The sequence below is a fragment of the Zea mays genome, chromosome 9 (genome assembly GCF_902167145.1).
Source record: "Zea mays cultivar B73 chromosome 9, Zm-B73-REFERENCE-NAM-5.0, whole genome shotgun sequence".
Classification (NCBI taxonomy): Eukaryota; Viridiplantae; Streptophyta; class Magnoliopsida; order Poales; family Poaceae; genus Zea; species Zea mays.
Genome location: NC_050104.1, coordinates 156,763,609 through 156,781,174, shown reverse-complemented (window position 1 = coordinate 156,781,174; position 17,566 = coordinate 156,763,609). Strand labels below are relative to the sequence as shown.

The 17,566-nt window shown below is 52.2% G+C and overlaps 1 protein-coding gene and 2 long non-coding RNA genes across 3 annotated transcripts in view; all 3 read right to left on the bottom strand.

Annotated features, from left to right (window-relative positions):
• Positions 1 to 1,277: 1,277 nt before the first annotated feature.
• Positions 1,278 to 2,280, bottom strand: LOC100284541 (uncharacterized). Its single transcript, NM_001157436.2, has one exon. It carries the CDS (start codon positions 2,125 to 2,127, stop codon positions 1,576 to 1,578), a length of 552 nt encoding a protein of 183 aa, NP_001150908.2. The 5' UTR covers positions 2,128 to 2,280; the 3' UTR covers positions 1,278 to 1,575.
• Positions 2,281 to 4,442: 2,162 nt separating this feature from the next.
• LOC103639511 (uncharacterized) lies at positions 4,443 to 5,037 on the bottom strand. The gene is made up of 3 exons (XR_002265227.2): positions 4,983 to 5,037; positions 4,626 to 4,686; positions 4,443 to 4,535 (listed from the first exon to the last, which is right to left on the bottom strand). It is a non-coding gene; the product is annotated as an uncharacterized lncRNA (long non-coding RNA).
• Positions 5,038 to 6,260: 1,223 nt separating this feature from the next.
• The window catches only part of LOC103639510 (uncharacterized), a 36,248-nt gene continuing 24,942 nt past the window's right edge, over positions 6,261 to 17,566 (bottom strand). Inside the window, exon 3 of the long non-coding RNA XR_002265002.2 lies at positions 6,261 to 6,348. This is a non-coding gene — a long non-coding RNA (uncharacterized lncRNA). The remainder of the gene's footprint in view (positions 6,349 to 17,566) is intronic.

The window sequence follows — 17,566 nt, the reverse complement described above, 5'->3', positions numbered from 1 at the left end:
TTCAGTTTCGTCCCCCTCACGTTCAACCCTGGCGGTAGAGCGCACTCTGGCCATTTAATTATGAACTTATGGAACTTTAATACTTTCTTCCTCCGAAGCAGGTTTCAAACAGGAGCTTCGTTCGATTCCGACAGACAAGCTTCGGCGACGGTTAAAAATTTTGGCAGCAAAACAGTGCAAATAGCAATGAATACTGTGGTAACTTTACACCTACTCGTCTTTTTATATAGTGCGGCAGGTAAGAAGGCGAAGCGCCAAGATTTTTACACCAGGCGGACACTCGCTCGCACTCGCTGCGTGGTGGACCGCAGAGACCGAACAGTAACTCTGAAAGGTGGGGCCGATACACGCTGAGAAATTGAATCGTTTCTCGACAACGAGCTCAGGGAAGGTGTTTTTTAGACCTTCGGCGCTCCGAAGCTTAAGAGACTTTTTTCACGGATCAAGCTCGTTACGAAAAACGATCTAGCACCGCGAAAGGGGCTACTGTTGGGCCTGTGCTTCGTCGCCGAAGGTCTTCTAGGAAGAAGCGGCCTTCGGCTGAAGCTGTTTGTGTAAGATGGCCGAAGGTCCCTCTTCAAGAAGCTTCGGTATTACAAACCGACTTAAAGATAGAATGACCTTTTAGTCCATAAAGGTCTGAGTCAATGTTGTAAACTTTCATAAGGGGCATACTTGTAATCCCTCACAGGCTGCGCCCTGTGCCTATAAATAGTGAACAGTATTCCCTTACTGTTCACGGATTCTGGTAATTGCAACTGCATATTCTGGAATTCAACCTTTTGTCAAGGCAGAGGTATTATTGTATTCAATGATTGGATATATTAAGAAAATATAATATAATTCGTCCATGACTTATTTAACTCTTTTGTACCTTTTATTTTATGTCATCTTGCAATATCTATTGAAACCTTAGTACGAAGATCTAAACTTCGTAATTTTACTATCATCAACCTTCGTCCAAGACCCATTATCCTCAAGGGAATAATGTTTTATGGACGAAGGACGTTGACATTTAACATTTTATGTTGCCTTGTTCTTAATTCATAGCACTTGAGAACGAGTCCGGCTCCCATGGGAAAATGCCAAAAGGGATGCACGGTGTCATGTGTTTGCTTGCTTACGAGTATCATCATCGATCACTGACTGCATCAGTTAACAGTTACTTACACGTCTTGTCCCGCTTGATTTGGCATTATTCAATATACTGCAATTACAGTAGTATATATGTATATATGAAACAAACTTATAGCAATTAATGATAGACAAAGCAACAAACGTTCCACACTGCTGGACTGGACATCTCTTGCCGTCCAGGTCCACGTGTCCTGTTAGATTTAGATGGTCGATACACCACCAGCTAGCAAGGAAGGACAATGAAACGAACCAACGATCGAATAGCGTCGGTCTCTGATCGATACTACCAGTCGTTGTTGTTAGTAATAACAATTATAATAAATACTAGTACGTAGGTAGCACATAAATTGCTGCTGCAACGCCTCCCATCCCATCCCATGGCCGGGCGGGCGCCCGAGCTCTTGTCTGCACTACTAATAACCACCGCTGGCTCCCTCATCAGCGGCCGTGCATGGAGCACATGCTGCCGAGCGCGAGCCAGGAAGAGGAAGAAGGGTCCTCGCGCGCCGCCGCCGCCATCTTGCCTTTCTTGGGCGCCGGCGGCTCCTCCTCCTCCTCCGCCTCGTCGTCGTCGTCGTCGTCCTGGCGGCGGTCGTCATAGGCCGTAGAGCTGGCGGAGGACCACCGGTCCTTGCGCTTGGCGAGGAAGCGCCGCAGCGAGGCCTTCCGGGCGATGGGCATGTCCACCAGCGCCTGCTCCTCCGGCGGCTGCTGCAGCGGGCCCTGCGCGGCCGCCGCCGAGGCGGCGAGGCGGATCAGCTCGTCCGCCTTGTCGGCCGGGCAGGCGTCCAGCACCACCACCCTCCCGCCGTAGAAGATGGTCAGCTGCTGCGTGCGCGGCGCGACCGTCGTCTCCTGGGCGGCGGCTGGCTTCAGGAACGGCGGCGGCGGCGTCATCGCGGGCGCGCCGGTCGTCCGGACGTACTGGCTGAGCACGCCGCACGCGGCGGCGAAGCGCCGGGTCACGCTTTCCGTGGGCATGCCCGCCATGGAGCGAGGACGTGTACGTGCGGTTGAGAGGGGGTCGGAGGAGGAGGAGGAGGAGCTGCGGGCGGCGGCGGCGGTCGGTGTCCCTGGGCTGCGTACGTACGCACGCACGCACGAGCCGTGACTCGTGTGACTCGTCGTCGATGGATGGACCGTGGTGGTTGTGGAGACGGCTCTCTATATATATAGTCATGAGTCTGCGCAACACGAGGGGAGGAGGAGGAGACGACGAGAGGTTGGCAGGCCTCGGCGCGCCGCGAGTGGTAGGCGAGAGCGAGAGGAGGCCGGCCCTCAGGGAAAACGTGGCCACCGCAAGTGGGGGGAGAGGAGGGCGGAAGCGGTGCGTTTGAAAAGGTCCTCTCCCGTTCACGGAAACAACCACGTACGCATGCGGGCGGTACGGGTGGGTGAACGGACGATCGCCTCGTGCCTGCCGCGTTCGCATCGTGCCGGGTAACTGTCTATTCGGAATGCCATATATACCGGAAGTCAATCAAGTGGAGGGCGCCGGGTGGAAAGCATGCACCACACCTCACCCTGACTCTGCGTCGTCCTCGTCCATCGTCCCCCGTGATGTATGATGTGCAACTGCAAGTCGGTAGTGTTTTGCCAGAACACAGAAACGTGCTCTCTCTCTCTCTCTCTCTCTCTCTCTCTCTCTCTCTATAGCAGGAGCCCGGCCGGGGAGCCTAACCCTCAGCGGCTCAGCACGCACGGCAACCGTTTCCCGATTCCGGGTGCGGGCAGGAAGCGTAGTGGCTGCATGCCACGAGTTCGAGTGCGCCCGTTCGTGTATCCAGTAGCCCTTTGCCGAACGGGACCCGGCCGGAAGATATACGGTACCACACGGTGCCTCCGGTTTGCCACGTACGGTCGGGGAGCACTCGGCACGCCCGGGCGACGGTGACACGCAACTGCTGCCTCGCCGTCTCGGCGGGGGCAAAATGTTGCATGCCCCGCCCCGCGCTGCGCCCGGCCGCGTCGATTGTTTCACTTGGGCGATCCGCGCGCGATCTCCCCCGGCTGCAACAGTCAACAGGTGATCCCGCAACAGGCAAAAGGCTAAGACCAACTCCAGCAGTGTGCCTCTCCGTATCCCTAAAACGCGCGGCCGACACATTCTCTCTCCTCTCCGTATCCGGCTCCGTTTCCAGCAACACTCCCCATCCCACTCCGCATGCAGTCTATGACACCTGGGCCCCGCCAGCAGGCGCGCGCGCACGCAGAGAGTTGCGGAGAGGAGAGAGAAAGTGTGGAAATGGGGAGCGCAGGGACACGGCGTCCATTTTGCGGAGAGGGATGCGGAGTCTGCTGGAGCGCGCAACAGTGCCTCAGACCGCGCAAAATGGGGATGCGGAGTCGGATACGGAGTCTTGCTGGAGTTGGTCTAACAGCGACAAGCGGCTCTCCACCTTTATTTATTAACTAGTCATGTGTCCGTGCGTTGCTACGGTCTCTATATATCACATATATAATATATACCTTGTTTAAAGAAACAAACTAAATGTTATGCAAATCTACATGCCTATAGTGTCAGCTTGTTTTGAACTTTTGCTAGGAGCCCTAGAAACTTAGATTCCGAGTCTCCAAACTTGCTAATGGAATACATTTTTTATAGCTAAAGCATTAAATAACATGTTTTCACATAGGGTGAGAGAGAGACTAAAGCAAAGCGTCCAAATTCCAGCGAGCACTACAGAGTCAATATATATAGATTCTAGATGCAAGAGCAATAAAAAACATTCCTTTAGTTTTTCTTTCAATAAAATTTGTATAGGCTAATCACTGATGGTATAGAGCCAGAAAATGTGTTCCCTTGCAAAGACCATATAAAGATAATTTACATATTTCAGATCACTGCTTGCAATAATTAAACCAAATACATTTCTTGCTTTGAACGTTGAATGCCACTATAGCGCAGATGTTACTCACTGCTTCACCTCCGACCATACTGCTCTTGGCATGTATCTTTGTCGCAACACCAGCAAAGCTCTTCATTAAAAGTTACTGAAAGCATAAAAAACAATGTTATCATTTCAGAGATAGTGTGGAAGTTTTTATCAGTACATATATTCTATTATTCAAGTCCATCTTTAAGAAAACATGAATGCATCACATCTTGCTAATCTTGTTGTTGCTCATTTTGTCTACAGATGACACCGCTTAAAAGTAGGCCAAGAAATTACCTAAGCAAAGTTGGCAAGCACAAGTAGTGGCCAGACTAAGTATTGCCACTCTCCACTCGATGATAAATCCAACAACGAAAGAAGTCATATGGGAAGACATATTTTTGTAGGATGACTGAAATTCTCTTGGCTATAGCCGACTTCTCATCAGCTGCATCAACAGCTAGACGCGCAGCCACAAGACTAAAAATGTTTTCTTCTTCGTCAAATCAACCAACTTCATTCCTAAGTATTGCCACAAGGAATATTGTAGAGATTCACAACATACTCAAATGACACCACAAAAACTGATTAAGGAATGGAGAAAATATGTACCGTACAACATCCTCTGAACCCTGACAGTAAGATTTTCTCCCATGATGCTGAAGAAGTAATGCTGCACAAGATAAGCAATGACGGCATAAAACAACCTTTAGAAATTAATAATATTTATCCTTTTAATTTCAGGTGGACAGTTTGTCATGTTGTAAACTATTCCATCCATTTTCATTTTACAAGGCATATTAGGATTTAAGAAGTCTTTCAAGGAATGCTTTCACCATTAATTCATCTTGAAATCATTCTCAATTACTACAAAACCAAGTGAAATATGAATCTACATGTATTTTATTTACTATTTGATGGTCAATGTTTATAAAGTTTCGTTCTTAAAAGAAATTTAATATGCCTTACACATTATGAAATGGAAGGAGCATTACTATTTAATATACCTTATCCATTGAGGTTGTTGCTTGACAGGTCCCTACAAAATAAGAGGAAGTAAACATAAAAAGAGGAGTTTTGAGCAATATTAAAGTATGTAGGTCGATCAGCAAAAAAGCTTATATAGAAATGTAAGTGATGGCATTTGACATAGAAATCTGGTATTGGTCCATTTAGATTGTTGTGAGACAGATCCCTTGGAATCACAAAAACAAAATGAAACACTAAAAAACAAGTTTTGAAGTATATATAGGTGGAAAAGGTATGGTATATCCAGCATGCAGAAAATAGAAGTCGGCTCTCCCAGATTTTGGATTTCACCATTACCTGTGCAGGTGATACATTGTATCATATTTACTTAATCTAGCCAACCTCTGTATCAGTTTGCTCACATAGAAAGTGTGATTTCCATTAGTCAAGGCCTTAGCACTGGCATAGAAGGCTGCACCTGGACCGTCGTCTTCAATAATTTTCATGTGATCCTGTATGAATAGCATTTCTTCAATTAAATCATAAATTGGACAAGAAACTATCCAGAAAGGGTATGAAATTATCAGTCGACCACCACATATCCGTACCTTCACAGTGGATGGATTTGTGTTGCGAGACCCCACATACATATGCCTAATCGTATATGCAGTCTATGATTCATGTTGCAAGTCCCATGTAATTAATTGTGTTTGTGTGTTAATGTGCAGTCTATGACTGAACTAAGTCATGCACAGGATGAAGAAGTCAGTGACACCACTACATCTATCATTGTTCTAGGTATAGATATTTTTCTGTGACATTTGTTTTGGGGAAGTTGGTGGCTATGACGAACACCATTGCAATTTATTTGCATCAAACTAAAGCAGTGTTGTCTGCTATGTTTGGCTCTAACGAACACCATTGCAATTTATTTGCATCAAACTAAACAGTTACAGAATGAAAGAAGTTAGAACCAATTGGCAAATGGCATGACTTGAATGATTAAAAAAATGGACATGATGTGCACCTGCAGCATCTGAGACTGTATGATATGTTTTGCTCATTTCCTTTGGTACCTTCTACCCCAATCAAAATGTTGCATGTTCAAACATAAGGCAAGAAGGTTCAGCGAAAAAAGGATACAAAATATAAGTATTCAATAATGATAGAAGTTATGAAAAAATATTACTGAAACTTACAGCCCATATAAAAAGCAAAGTCACATCAGCAGTTGTAATAAATTACAGAAGATAAAGAGGAGCATTATAGAAAACCTTGTGGCTGCTAGGAGAACACAATCCCCGTGAGCAAACCAAGCATCCAAGACTTCCTTTTGGAATGCTTTGAGACTGGAAAATCCAAAATGCTTTTGCAAAACAGCACTAATTATGTCCATTTGGCTGAACACAGATAATCTTCTGCTGTAAGAATATAAAGCATAGAATATAGTTGTTAATAAATACTAAACAATGAACGATCATGCTTACAGAAATTTACTCCATGAGATTCTATGTGGTTAACAAACAATTCAGTTTTGATAGACTTACCGTGGGTCTAGTTTGTTAGAACCTCCTTGTAGATGATGTTCTTGGTATATGTCCCACAATCTACTATGGGGTTCTTTCTTACACCCTTCCTCGACCTCTTCTTCCCATCGACGACTGGGATGGCAAGAATCTTTATGTTCGATCGAGCTGTCGCTCTAGATAGAGCAACATATAGTTGGCCATGAGAGAACACTAGTTCGGGCAAGTATACGCCAACATTGGGAATAGTCTGACCCTGTGCTTTGTTAACCGTCATTGCAAAACTAAGCCGTATAGGAAACTGCTTTCTTTTGAACTGGAAAGGGAATATCTCGTCATCGGAGGGACATAGAGGTATACGGGGCAGGAAAATCCGTTTTCCAGCGTACTGACCTAGTACAATTTCTGCGTCAATGCTATTTCTTTGGAAACCACGAACCACCAGCCTGGTGCCATTGCAAAGTCCATTCGCAGGGTCTATATTCTGAAGCAATATAATAGGGCATCCAATCTTGAGCTTCAAAACATGTGGGGCAGCCCATTAGGCGTCAGTGTGTTTAGGAACTCAGGTGGGTAGTAGTTATGGGGATCATCCATGGCACTATCGAAACTATGGTACACCATATGCTTCCCTTGAAAATGATTGATCATCTTAGCATTTATCATATCCACCCAGTCATTCCGCGTTGACAGTATCGCCCTTGAAGTAATGTAGGTGGAATCTGACATTTTTTTGTTGAGAATTGGGAAAACGAAGTCTATTAGATTGTCAAGATCATTGTCACTCCCACTATAAGGTACGCATACCTCGTCAGGAAGACGGATGTCGCCATCACTATTTGTGACCTCAGTTCCACCACCTACGCACAGCAAATACTCCACAAACCAAGGGTCATTTTTTGCCCTCATATTGCTAACAAGCTTTAAGTGGGACACAGGCTCCCATAGGTAAGGCATCTGTAGCGAAGAAGCGACCACTTGAGCCCTTGACCCTTTACGAACAACAGGCAAGACCTGTCAGAAATCCCCACCGAAGACAATGGTTTTACCACCGAATGGCAGTCCGAGCCGACCCATTATATCGCGCATGCTATTGTCTAGTGCCTCCACAGCTTGTCTCTTAGTCATAGAAGCCTCGTCCCAGATAATGAGAGATGATTTTCGTAGCAACTCTGCGGTTCCACTTGAAAGCTCTCTTGTGGGTTTTGGTGTTTGGATGACAACCCAATTAAAGGACTAACAAGTGTGTTAAGTGTTGAACAGGTGCTGAATGCAAAGTTAACAGGGTTCAACACAAGTAAACAAGTGTGGTGGTCCAAAGACGGAATTATCTATAGATAATGGACATCACAAGAAAGATGGACACTGCTTAAGTAAGACTTGATGTGCATAACTTGGAGACAACCGATCAAACCAAGGATGGAAGCAAGAAGAGCTTCGAGGTACCGAGTGCACGGGAGAAAGTCAAGGAGACCAGGTGTCGGGTACCGTAATTAGGGGTACCCCCAACACTCCTAAACGCGGTTGGAAAACATCTTCAGAACAAACCATAAACGACTGATAAGCACGGTTCAAGTCAGGGCTTCGTCTGCCAAGGGACGCGACCTCGCCTCGCCCGAGCCCGGCCTCGGGCGGGAACAGTAGTCCCGGACGGACTCGCGCCTCGCCCGAGGGTCCCCTCAGTCAGCAGATGCACCCCCATCTCACCCAAGGCTAAGCTTGGGCGAACTTTGTTGTGCAGCGACCTCGGCCAAATCACCTTACCAACCGACCGTATCGCATGCGCATTTAATGCGGGGATCGCCTGACACCTTATCCTGACACGCGCGCCTCAGTCGGCAAGGTCGAAGTGACCGCAGTCACTTCGCCCCTTCACTGTCCGTCCTGACAGGAAAACAACACTATTTCGCCCCGTTCCGACTACTGTGCCAACCACCAGGGAAAGACTAACAACAGTCGCGACCACTCCCGAGTTCAGCCTCGGGCGCAACAAGGAGCTCCGCCTCGCCCGACCCTAGGCCTCGACCTCAGCCTTAGCCTCGGGAGGAGGTCTCAGCCTCGCCCGACCTCAACCTCGGCCTCTGGAGGAGTCGCCGCCTCGCCCGACCTCGGCCTTGGATCAACTACGCTACTGGGGATCCATCATTACCCTACCCCTAGCTAGCCGCCTCAGGCTACGAAGGAACAAGACCGGTGTCCCATCTAAGTTACTCTGGTAACAGGTAATGATGGTTCCCCGCGTGCGCCCATGACGTCGGTTGCTCTCAACCCCCTACGTAAGCAAGGAAACGTCAACAGGATCCATGTCGCACCGCCAGCTATGCTTCTACAGGGCTCAAGGCACTTCTCTGACGGCCACGTTGGTACATGTACAGGGCTCAAGTCACTTCTCCGCCGGCCACGTTAGCACGTAGCTACACCCCCATTGTACAGCTGGACTATCTCCTTGCATCTATAAAAGGGATGTCCAGGGCCTTCCTAAGGCACGAGAAAAAAGAGGGACGGAGGGGGCGAGCAGAGGCAGGCAGAGTAGGAGAGACGCGGTGGAGGCTAACTCAGACACCTCACCCCAGGACCGGATCCTCTCTCTCTCTCTCTCTCTCTCTCTCTCTCTCTCGCTCTCCCTCACGACGCTTGTAACCCCTACTGCAAGCACCCCCGGTGCAAGATAATATAAGCCTCATCCCTTCGCTTGTGTTCCATCTTGCATCAACCCATCTGGACAGGGGCACGTGACACTAAATTCACTAGTCGGTCCGGTTGAGGGTCCCTCAGGTCTGAAACACCGACAGTTGGTGCGCCAGGTAGGGGGTCGCTGTGTGTTAACAATACTTTCCTGTTGAGTTCCAGATGGACAACCTTCAGCAGCCTCTTCAGCCCGGGATGGTGCTCCGCTTCGGAAGTCTCGAGTTCATGTCCCTCGACGACGGCTACGACATGGTACTGCTCCCCTCACAGCACGACAACAACGACGGTCGTCGGCTCGCCCGGCGGAGGCGAACTCGACGACGACGATGACATCTCCACATGGCGGAAGAGGAACACCTGGGTCAACCCCGCCACCCTCCTCGCTGGAGGAGACGGAGACGGGGCAACCATGGCTAGGCAGGGGGCAGCACCTCGACGGCTATCGGACCAGAGCGAGTCGACGGCGCCGGCACCCCTGCGGGGGACATGTCGGGCGTTATCCTCGCACCTGAGACAACGACAGGTGTCGCTTCCCAGCAAAACGCCTGCCCCAGGCGCACTGATGACGCCGACACCCTTGCGAGGGACTTGTCGGGCATTAGCCTCGTACCTGAGATAACGGTGCATTTCGTCCCCGATGCGACTTCACCACCGTCCATCAACCAAGTGGTACCTTCAGTTTTCCATCCTGTTCCCTTTAGATTTAGCTTCGACCCACCAAGTGACCCCGCTTCGGTGAGCGCTTTCGTGAGGGCATATCCTGACCTTCCGGGGTACCATATGTGGTCAACTTGGGACCGACTGACGTCCACCTCAACCTCCGGACCCACGGGTTCCGAGGAAGAGGACGGCCCCGACGTCAGCTGGGATTTCTTCGGACTCTATGATCCCAGTGCCATGCGTGACTTCATGTTCGCATGTGACCACTACCTCTTCGGCTGCTCTGATGATGGTCACAGCCTTGACGACGAGAGTTGCGACCCAACTCGCGAGTGCTTCCATATCGATCAGGAGGATCATGACGGAGAAAACCACCTCGGTATGCCAGGGAGTGACGGCGCCCTTGCACCTGCGTCTCGCGTTGAGATCCCGCGGGAGCTAGCTGTGGCCCAGGTCCCCACGGGGGTCAGGGCTCACAGCTCGAGCAACTCCGCGAGATGCAGGCCAAGCTCGACGAGGAAGCGGGGCGGCTTGTGCAGCTCCAGCAAAACCTCGAGCAAGAGTGGGCAGGCCGAGCGCTCACCAGAGGAGCACGTCATCGGGCCCAGGACGTCCAGTGCCGCATTGTTGACGATGCCAGGGCAATGCTGCCCCCGACCATCAACGGGGCTGGCCAGGACCTGGCTGCAGCGGCGGTATTGCTTCGGACGATGCCGGAGCCATCCACCACCGAAGGGCGACGTATCTAGGGCAAACTCAAGAACCTCCTGGAAAACGCCGCAGCCCGACGAGCTCAAGAGCTCCGCCTCCCGAAGGCGAGGGTGCCCCTCGGTGCACTACATGGTGTCCTCCCGGCACACGCGCGAGGCCTCAGTCCACACTGAGCCTACAAGAGACGAGACACCTACAGCCAGGGATCGCCTCGGCGATGATCAGCACCACCGTGACCGTCGAGCCCGTCTCAAGGAGAAGGTGTGCCAAGGCTACCATCCCAGGCATGGGGGACGCTACGACAGTGAGGAGGATCGGAGCCCCTCACCCGAACCACCAGTCCCGCGGGCTTTAGTCGAGCCATACGACGAGCGCCGTTCCTGGCCCGGTTTCGGGCTCCGACTACCATCACCAAGTACTCGGGGAGACGAGGCCAGAGTTGTGGCTCATGGATTACCGGCTGGCGTGCTAGTTGGGAGGGGCGGACGACGACAACCTCATCATCCACAACCTCCCCCTTTTTCTCTCCGACGATGCCCGGGCCTGGCTGGAGCATCTGCCCCCTGCACAGATCTTCGGTTGGGACGACCTAGTCAAGGCCTTCGCGGGAAATTTCCAAGGTACGTACGTGCACCCTGGGAACTCGTGGGATCTCCGAAGTTGCCACCAGCAGCCCAGGGAGTCCCTATGAGAGTACATCCGGCAGTTTTCAAAGCAGCGCACCGAGTTGCCCAACATCACCGACTCGGACGTCATCGGGGCATTCCTTGCCGGCACCACTTGCCGAGACCTGGTGAGCAAACTGGGGCGCAAGACACCCACCAAGGCAAGCGAATTGATGGACATAGCCACCAAGTTTGCCTCTGGTCAGGAGGCGATCGAAGCCATCTTCCGGAAGGACAAGCAGCCTCAGGGAAGGCAGGAGGAAGACGACCCCGAGGCGTCCATCCAGCATGGCACGAAAAAGAAGACTAGGAAGAAGGCGCAAGCGAAGCGCAACGCCGTCGACGCGGACCTCGTCGCCGCTGCCGAGCATAGGAATCCTCGGAAGCATCCCGGAGGGGCCAACGTGTTCGACAAAATGCTCAAGGAGTCATGCCCCTATCACAGGGGTCCCGTCAAGCACACCCTTGAAGAGTGCGACATGCTCCGACGTTACTTCAATAAGGCTGGACCCTCGGCGGAGGACGGCAAGGACCCAGGCAACAACAAGAAGGGAGGAGACAAAGAAGAGGAGTTCCCGGAGGTCCACAACTGCTTCATGATCTACGGCGGACAGGTGGCGAACGCCTCGGCTCGACACCGCAAGCAGGAGCGCCGGGAGGTCTACTCGGTGAAGGTAGCAATGCCAGTCTACCTAGACTGGTCCGACAAGCCTATCACCTTCGACCAAAGCGACCACCCCGACTACGTGCCGAGCCCAGGGAGGTACCCGCTCGTCGTCAACCCAATCATCGACAACGTTAGTCTCTCCAAGGTCCTCATGGACGGAGGCAGCAGCCTCAACATCATCTACGCCGAGACCCTAGAGCTCTTGGGGGTTGATCGGTCCGAGATCCGGGCTGGTGCAGCACCCTTCCATGGGATTGCACCCAGAAAGCGTATCCTGTCCCTCGGACAGATTGACTTACCTGTTTGCTTCGGAACTCCCACCAACTTCCGAAAGGAAACCCTCACCTTCAAGGTAGTTGGGTTCCGAGGGACCTATCACGCAGTGCTGGGAAGACCGTGCTATGCCAAGTTTATGGCCATCCCCAACTACACTTACCTCAAGCTCAAGATGCCTGGCCCCAAGGGAGTCATCACCGTTGGACCCACGTACCGCCACGCTTACGAGTGCGACGTGGAATGCGTGGAGTACGCCAAAGCCCTCGCCGAGTCTGAAGCCCTCATCGCCGATCTGGATTGCCTCTCCAAAGAGGCGCCCGATGTGAAGCGACACGCCGACAACTTCGAGCCAGCCGAGGCAGTCAAGTCTGTCTCTCTTGACCCCAACAACGACGCCGGCAAGAAAGTCCAGGTCAACTCTGAGCTCGACCCCAAATAGGAAGCAGTGCTCGTCGACTTTCTCCGCGCAAACACCGAAGTTTTTGCGTGGAGTCCCTCGGACATGCCGGGCATACCGAGGGATGTTGCCGAGCACTCACTCAACATCCGAGCTGAAGCCCGACCCATGAAACAGCACCTGCGCCGTTTTGATGAAGAAAAGCGCAGAGCCATAGGCGAGGAGGTCCACAAGCTAATGGCTGCAGGGTTCATCAAAGAGGTATTCCATCCCGAATGGTTAGCTAACCATGTGCTTGTTAAGAAAAAAGGTGGGAAATGGAGGATGTGCGTAGACTACACTGGGTTAAACAAAGCATGTCCGAAGGTTCCCTACCCTCTGCCCCGCATCGATCAAATTGTGGACTCCACTGCTGGGTGCGAAACCCTATCTTTCCTCGACGCCTATTCAGGTTATCACCAAATCAAGATGAAAGATTCCGACCAGCTCGCGACTTCTTTTATCACACCTTTCGACATGTATTGTTATACTACTATGCCATTCGGCTTGAGGAATGCAGGTGCAACGTACCAGAGGTGCATGAACCATGTGTTCGGAGAGCATATCGGTAGAACAGTCGAGGCTTACGTTGATGACATCGTCGTCAAAACAAGGAAAGCCTCCAACCTCCTCTCTGACCTTGAGGCAACATTCAGGTGCCTAAAAGCGAAGAGCGTAAAACTCAATCCTGAGAAGTGTGTCTTCGGAGTCCCCCGAGGCATCCTCTTAGGGTTCATTGTCTCCGAACGAGGCATCGAGGCCAACCCGAAGAAAATCGCGGCCATCACCAACATGGGACCCATCAAAGATTTAAAAGGAGTACAAAGGGTCATGGGATGCCTTGCGGCTCTGAGCCGCTTCATCTCGCGCCTCAGTGAGAAAGGATTGCCCTTGTACCGCCTCTTAAGGAAGGCCGAGCGCTTCACTTGGACTCCCGAGGCTGAGGAAGCCCTCGGGAACTTAAAGGCACTCCTTACTAATGCGCCCATCTTGGTGCCCCCGCTGCGGAAGAAGCACTCTTAATTTACGTCGCCGCAACCACTCAGGTGGTCAGCACTGCGGTCGTAGTCGAGAGACGAGAAGAAGGGCATGCACTGCTCATCCAGAGGCCAGTCTACTTCATCAGCGAAGTGCTATCTGAGACCAAAGTCCGCTACCCGCAAATCCAGAAGCTGTTGTACGCAGTGATTCTGACACGGCGGAAGCTGCGACACTACTTCGAGTCTCATCCGGTTACTGTGGTGTCATCTTTCCCCCTGGGAGAGATCATCCAGAGCTGAGAGGCCTCGGGTAGGATAGCAAAATGGGCAGTGGAACTCATGGGCGAAACACTTCATTTGCCCCTCGGAAGGCCATAAAATCCCAAGTCTTGGCCGACTTCCTAGCTGAATGGACAGACACCCAGTTGCCAACGGCCCCAATCCAGGCCGAACTTTGGACCATGTACTTCGACGGGTCGTTGATGAAAACCGGAGCAGGCGTGGGCTTGCTCTTCATCTCACCCCTCGGAGAACATGTGCGTTACGTACTGCGCCTCCATTTTCCGGCGTCAAACAACGTGGCCGAGTATGAGGCCTTGGTTAATGGACTGCGCATCGCCATCGAGCTAGGGGTTCGGCGCCTCGACGCTCGTGGCGACTCATAGCTCGTTATTGACCAAGTCATGAAGAACTCTCACTGCCGCGATCGGAAAATGGAGGCCTACTGCGACGAAGTTTGGCGCTTGGAAGATAAGTTCTACGGGCTGGAGCTCAACCATGTTGCTCGACGGTACAACGAAACCGCTGATGAGCTGGCGAAAATAGCCTCGGGGCGAACGACGGTTCCCCCGAATGTCTTCTCCAGGGATATATACCAGCCATCCGTCAAAATCAACGACGCGCCCGAACCCAAGGAGACCTCGGCCCAGCCCGAGGTACCCTCGGCCGCCGAGGGTGAGGCCCTGCGCATCGAGGGAGAGCGGAATGGGGTCACCCCAGTCCCAAACTGGCAGACCCCGTACCTGGAATATCTCCTCCGAGGAGAACTGCCCCTCGACAAGGCCGATGCTCGGTGACTGGCTCGGCGCGCCAAGTCGTTCGTTTTGCTGGGTGATGAAAAGGAGTTGTACCACCGCAGCCCCTCAGGCATTCTCCAACGATGCATATCCGTTGCCCAAGGACAGGAGCTATTGCAAGAAATACACTCGGGGGCTTGCGGTCACCATGCGGTGCCTCGGACCCTCGTGGGAAATGCCTTCTAACAAGGCTTCTACTGGCCGACCGTAGTGGCCGACGCCACTAGGATTGTACGCTCCTGCCGAGGGTGTCAATTCTACGCAAGACAGACGCACCTGCCCGCTTAGGCCCTCCAGACAATACCTATCACTTGGCCTTTCGCTGTGTGGGGTTTGGACCTCGTCGGTCCCTTGCAGATTGCACCCGGGGGCTTCACGCACCTGCTGGTCGCCATCGACAAATTCTCCAAATGGATCGAAGTCCGACCCTTAACTAGCATTAGGTTCGAGTAGGCGGTGGCGTTCTTTACAAATATCATCCACCGCTTTGGGATCCCAAACTCTATCATCACCGATAATGGCACGCAGTTCACTGGGAAAAAGTTTCTAGACTTCTGCAAACACCACCACATCCGTGTGGACTGGGCCGCCGTAGCTCACCCAATGACAAATGGGCAAGTGGAGCGCGCCAATGCATGATTTTGCAGGGACTAAAGCCGAGGATCTACAACGACCTCAACAAGTTTGGCAAACGGTTGATAAAAGAACTACCCTCGGTGGTTTGGAGTCTGAGGACGATGCCGAGCCGGGCCACGGGCTTCTCGCCATTTTTCCTAGTCTATGGGGTCGAGGCCATCTTACCCACGGACTTGGAATACGGTTCCCCAAGGACAAAGGCTTATGACGACCGATGCAACCAGGCCAGCCGAGAAGATTCATTGGACCAGCTGGAAGAGGCTCGGGACGTAGCCTTGCTACACTCAGCATGGTATCAGCAGTCCCTGCGATGCTACCACGCCCGAAGGATTCGGCCCCGAGGCTTCCAGGTGGGAGATTTGGTGCTTTGGCTATGACAAGACGCCCGAGGGCGCCACAAGCTTATCCCTCCCTGTAAAGGGCCGTTCATCATCGCCAAAATTTTGAAGCCCGGGACATACAAGCTGGCCAACGATCAAGGCGAGGTCTACAACAACGCTTGGAACATCGAACAACTATGTCGCTTTTACCCTTAAAATGTTTCAAGTCGTTTATGTACCTCAGTCCCTTTGCATGTACAAATAAAACGTCTAGCTGTCAAGGGAGGATCGGCCTTGCCTTAGCAAAAACCGACCCTCCCTTGGGGGCTAGAAGGGGGGAACCCCCTCTGCGTCAAAATTTTCCTCGGAAAAGTTTTCTACCAAAACGTCTTTCGTGCCTTTCGACTATGTCGATAGTGGAATCCCAAAAACGAGCGACTGAGACCTTGAACGGCAAGGCCGACCGAGCCGAGGGACTCCTACGCCTCCGAGATACGGATACCTCACTCATCACCTTCCGTGAAAGGCAGCACACGCTCGGATAAGTGATTCTGCTACCGAACAAGTCCTAACGCTCGGGTAGGAAGTGACTTTCGTACCATTTCGACTATATCGATAACAGAATTCTTAAAACGAGCGAGAGAGACCTTGAACGGCAAGGCCGATCGAGCTGAGGGACTCCTACGCCTCCGGGAGACGGATACCTCACGCGTCACCTTCCACGAAGGGTAGCTCATGCTTGAATAAGTGACTCTGCTACCGAACAAGTCCTAATGCTCGAAACAAGAGGAAAGGAAACGCAGCTTTAAAACTTCGACAATGAAAATGTTTAGGCCTTAGCCGCCACAAGAAACATACGCATACTTAAAACAAATTGTTCCTGCAGGCTCAGACATCGGCAGGGGGAGGAGCAGCACCCTCAGTGTCGTTTCCACCCTCGGCAGAATCTGGCCCGGCCTCAGACGGTGACACGGGCGGAAGGACCTCCACCTCGAAGGAGGAAGCCAGCACCGCGCTTGGGCCCTCGACAGCCGCGTCAAGCCTCTGGACCTCGGCTAAGGCAGCCTCCTCTTCGTCGGGTAAGCAGTACCCCTCGCTGACCCGCTCCAGATCCACGTCGTAGTGGGAAGCGAGCACGACGAAGGCCCGCCTAACGCCATGATGCAGCGCCCCGCGGAGTCTGCTGCGCACATGGCTGCCCAAGGCCCACAGGTGACTCTGGGGGGAGCTACCCGAGGGGACATCGTCGAGACCAAAGGCCCGGCAGAAAGCCAAGATAGCCTCGGACAAGGCCACGCGGTCGACCTCCTTCTGCTCAGCCGCCTGGGCAAGCGCCTTGCAGTTCTTAACGGACTTGTTAAGAGCCGTCTCGAACCCTGTAGACAGCCGAACAACGTTCTTCAGACACGAGGTGAAGAATGGGGACAGAAACAAAGTCACAAAGCGGGCAAAACATACCCTCGGCCCGGGCACGCTGCTGCAAGACCATGGCTTGGGCAGACCGGGCAGACCCGACGGCCACGGCCAGGCCCTTCGCAAGGGTCCCGGCCCGAGCGGTCGCCTCGGGGTCTAGAAAGGGGGAACCCCCTCTGCGCCAAAACTTTCCTCGGAGAAGTTTTTCTACCAAAATGACTTTCGTGCCTTTCGGCTGCATCGATGGTGGAATCCAAAAAATGACAAAAGAGACCTTGAACGGCAAGGCCGACCGAGCCAAGGGACTCCTACGCCTCCAGGATACGGATACCTTACTCGTCACCTTCCGCGAAAGGTAACTCATGCTCGGATAAGTGATTCTGCTACCGACGAACAGGTCTTAATGCTCGAAATAAGAGGAAAGAAACACGGCTTTACACACAAATACCCAAATGTTCAGGCCTCGGCAGCCACAGGAAACAAACACACGTACTTGGGATAATTGTGCTACGTAGGTGTCGGCAGCACCC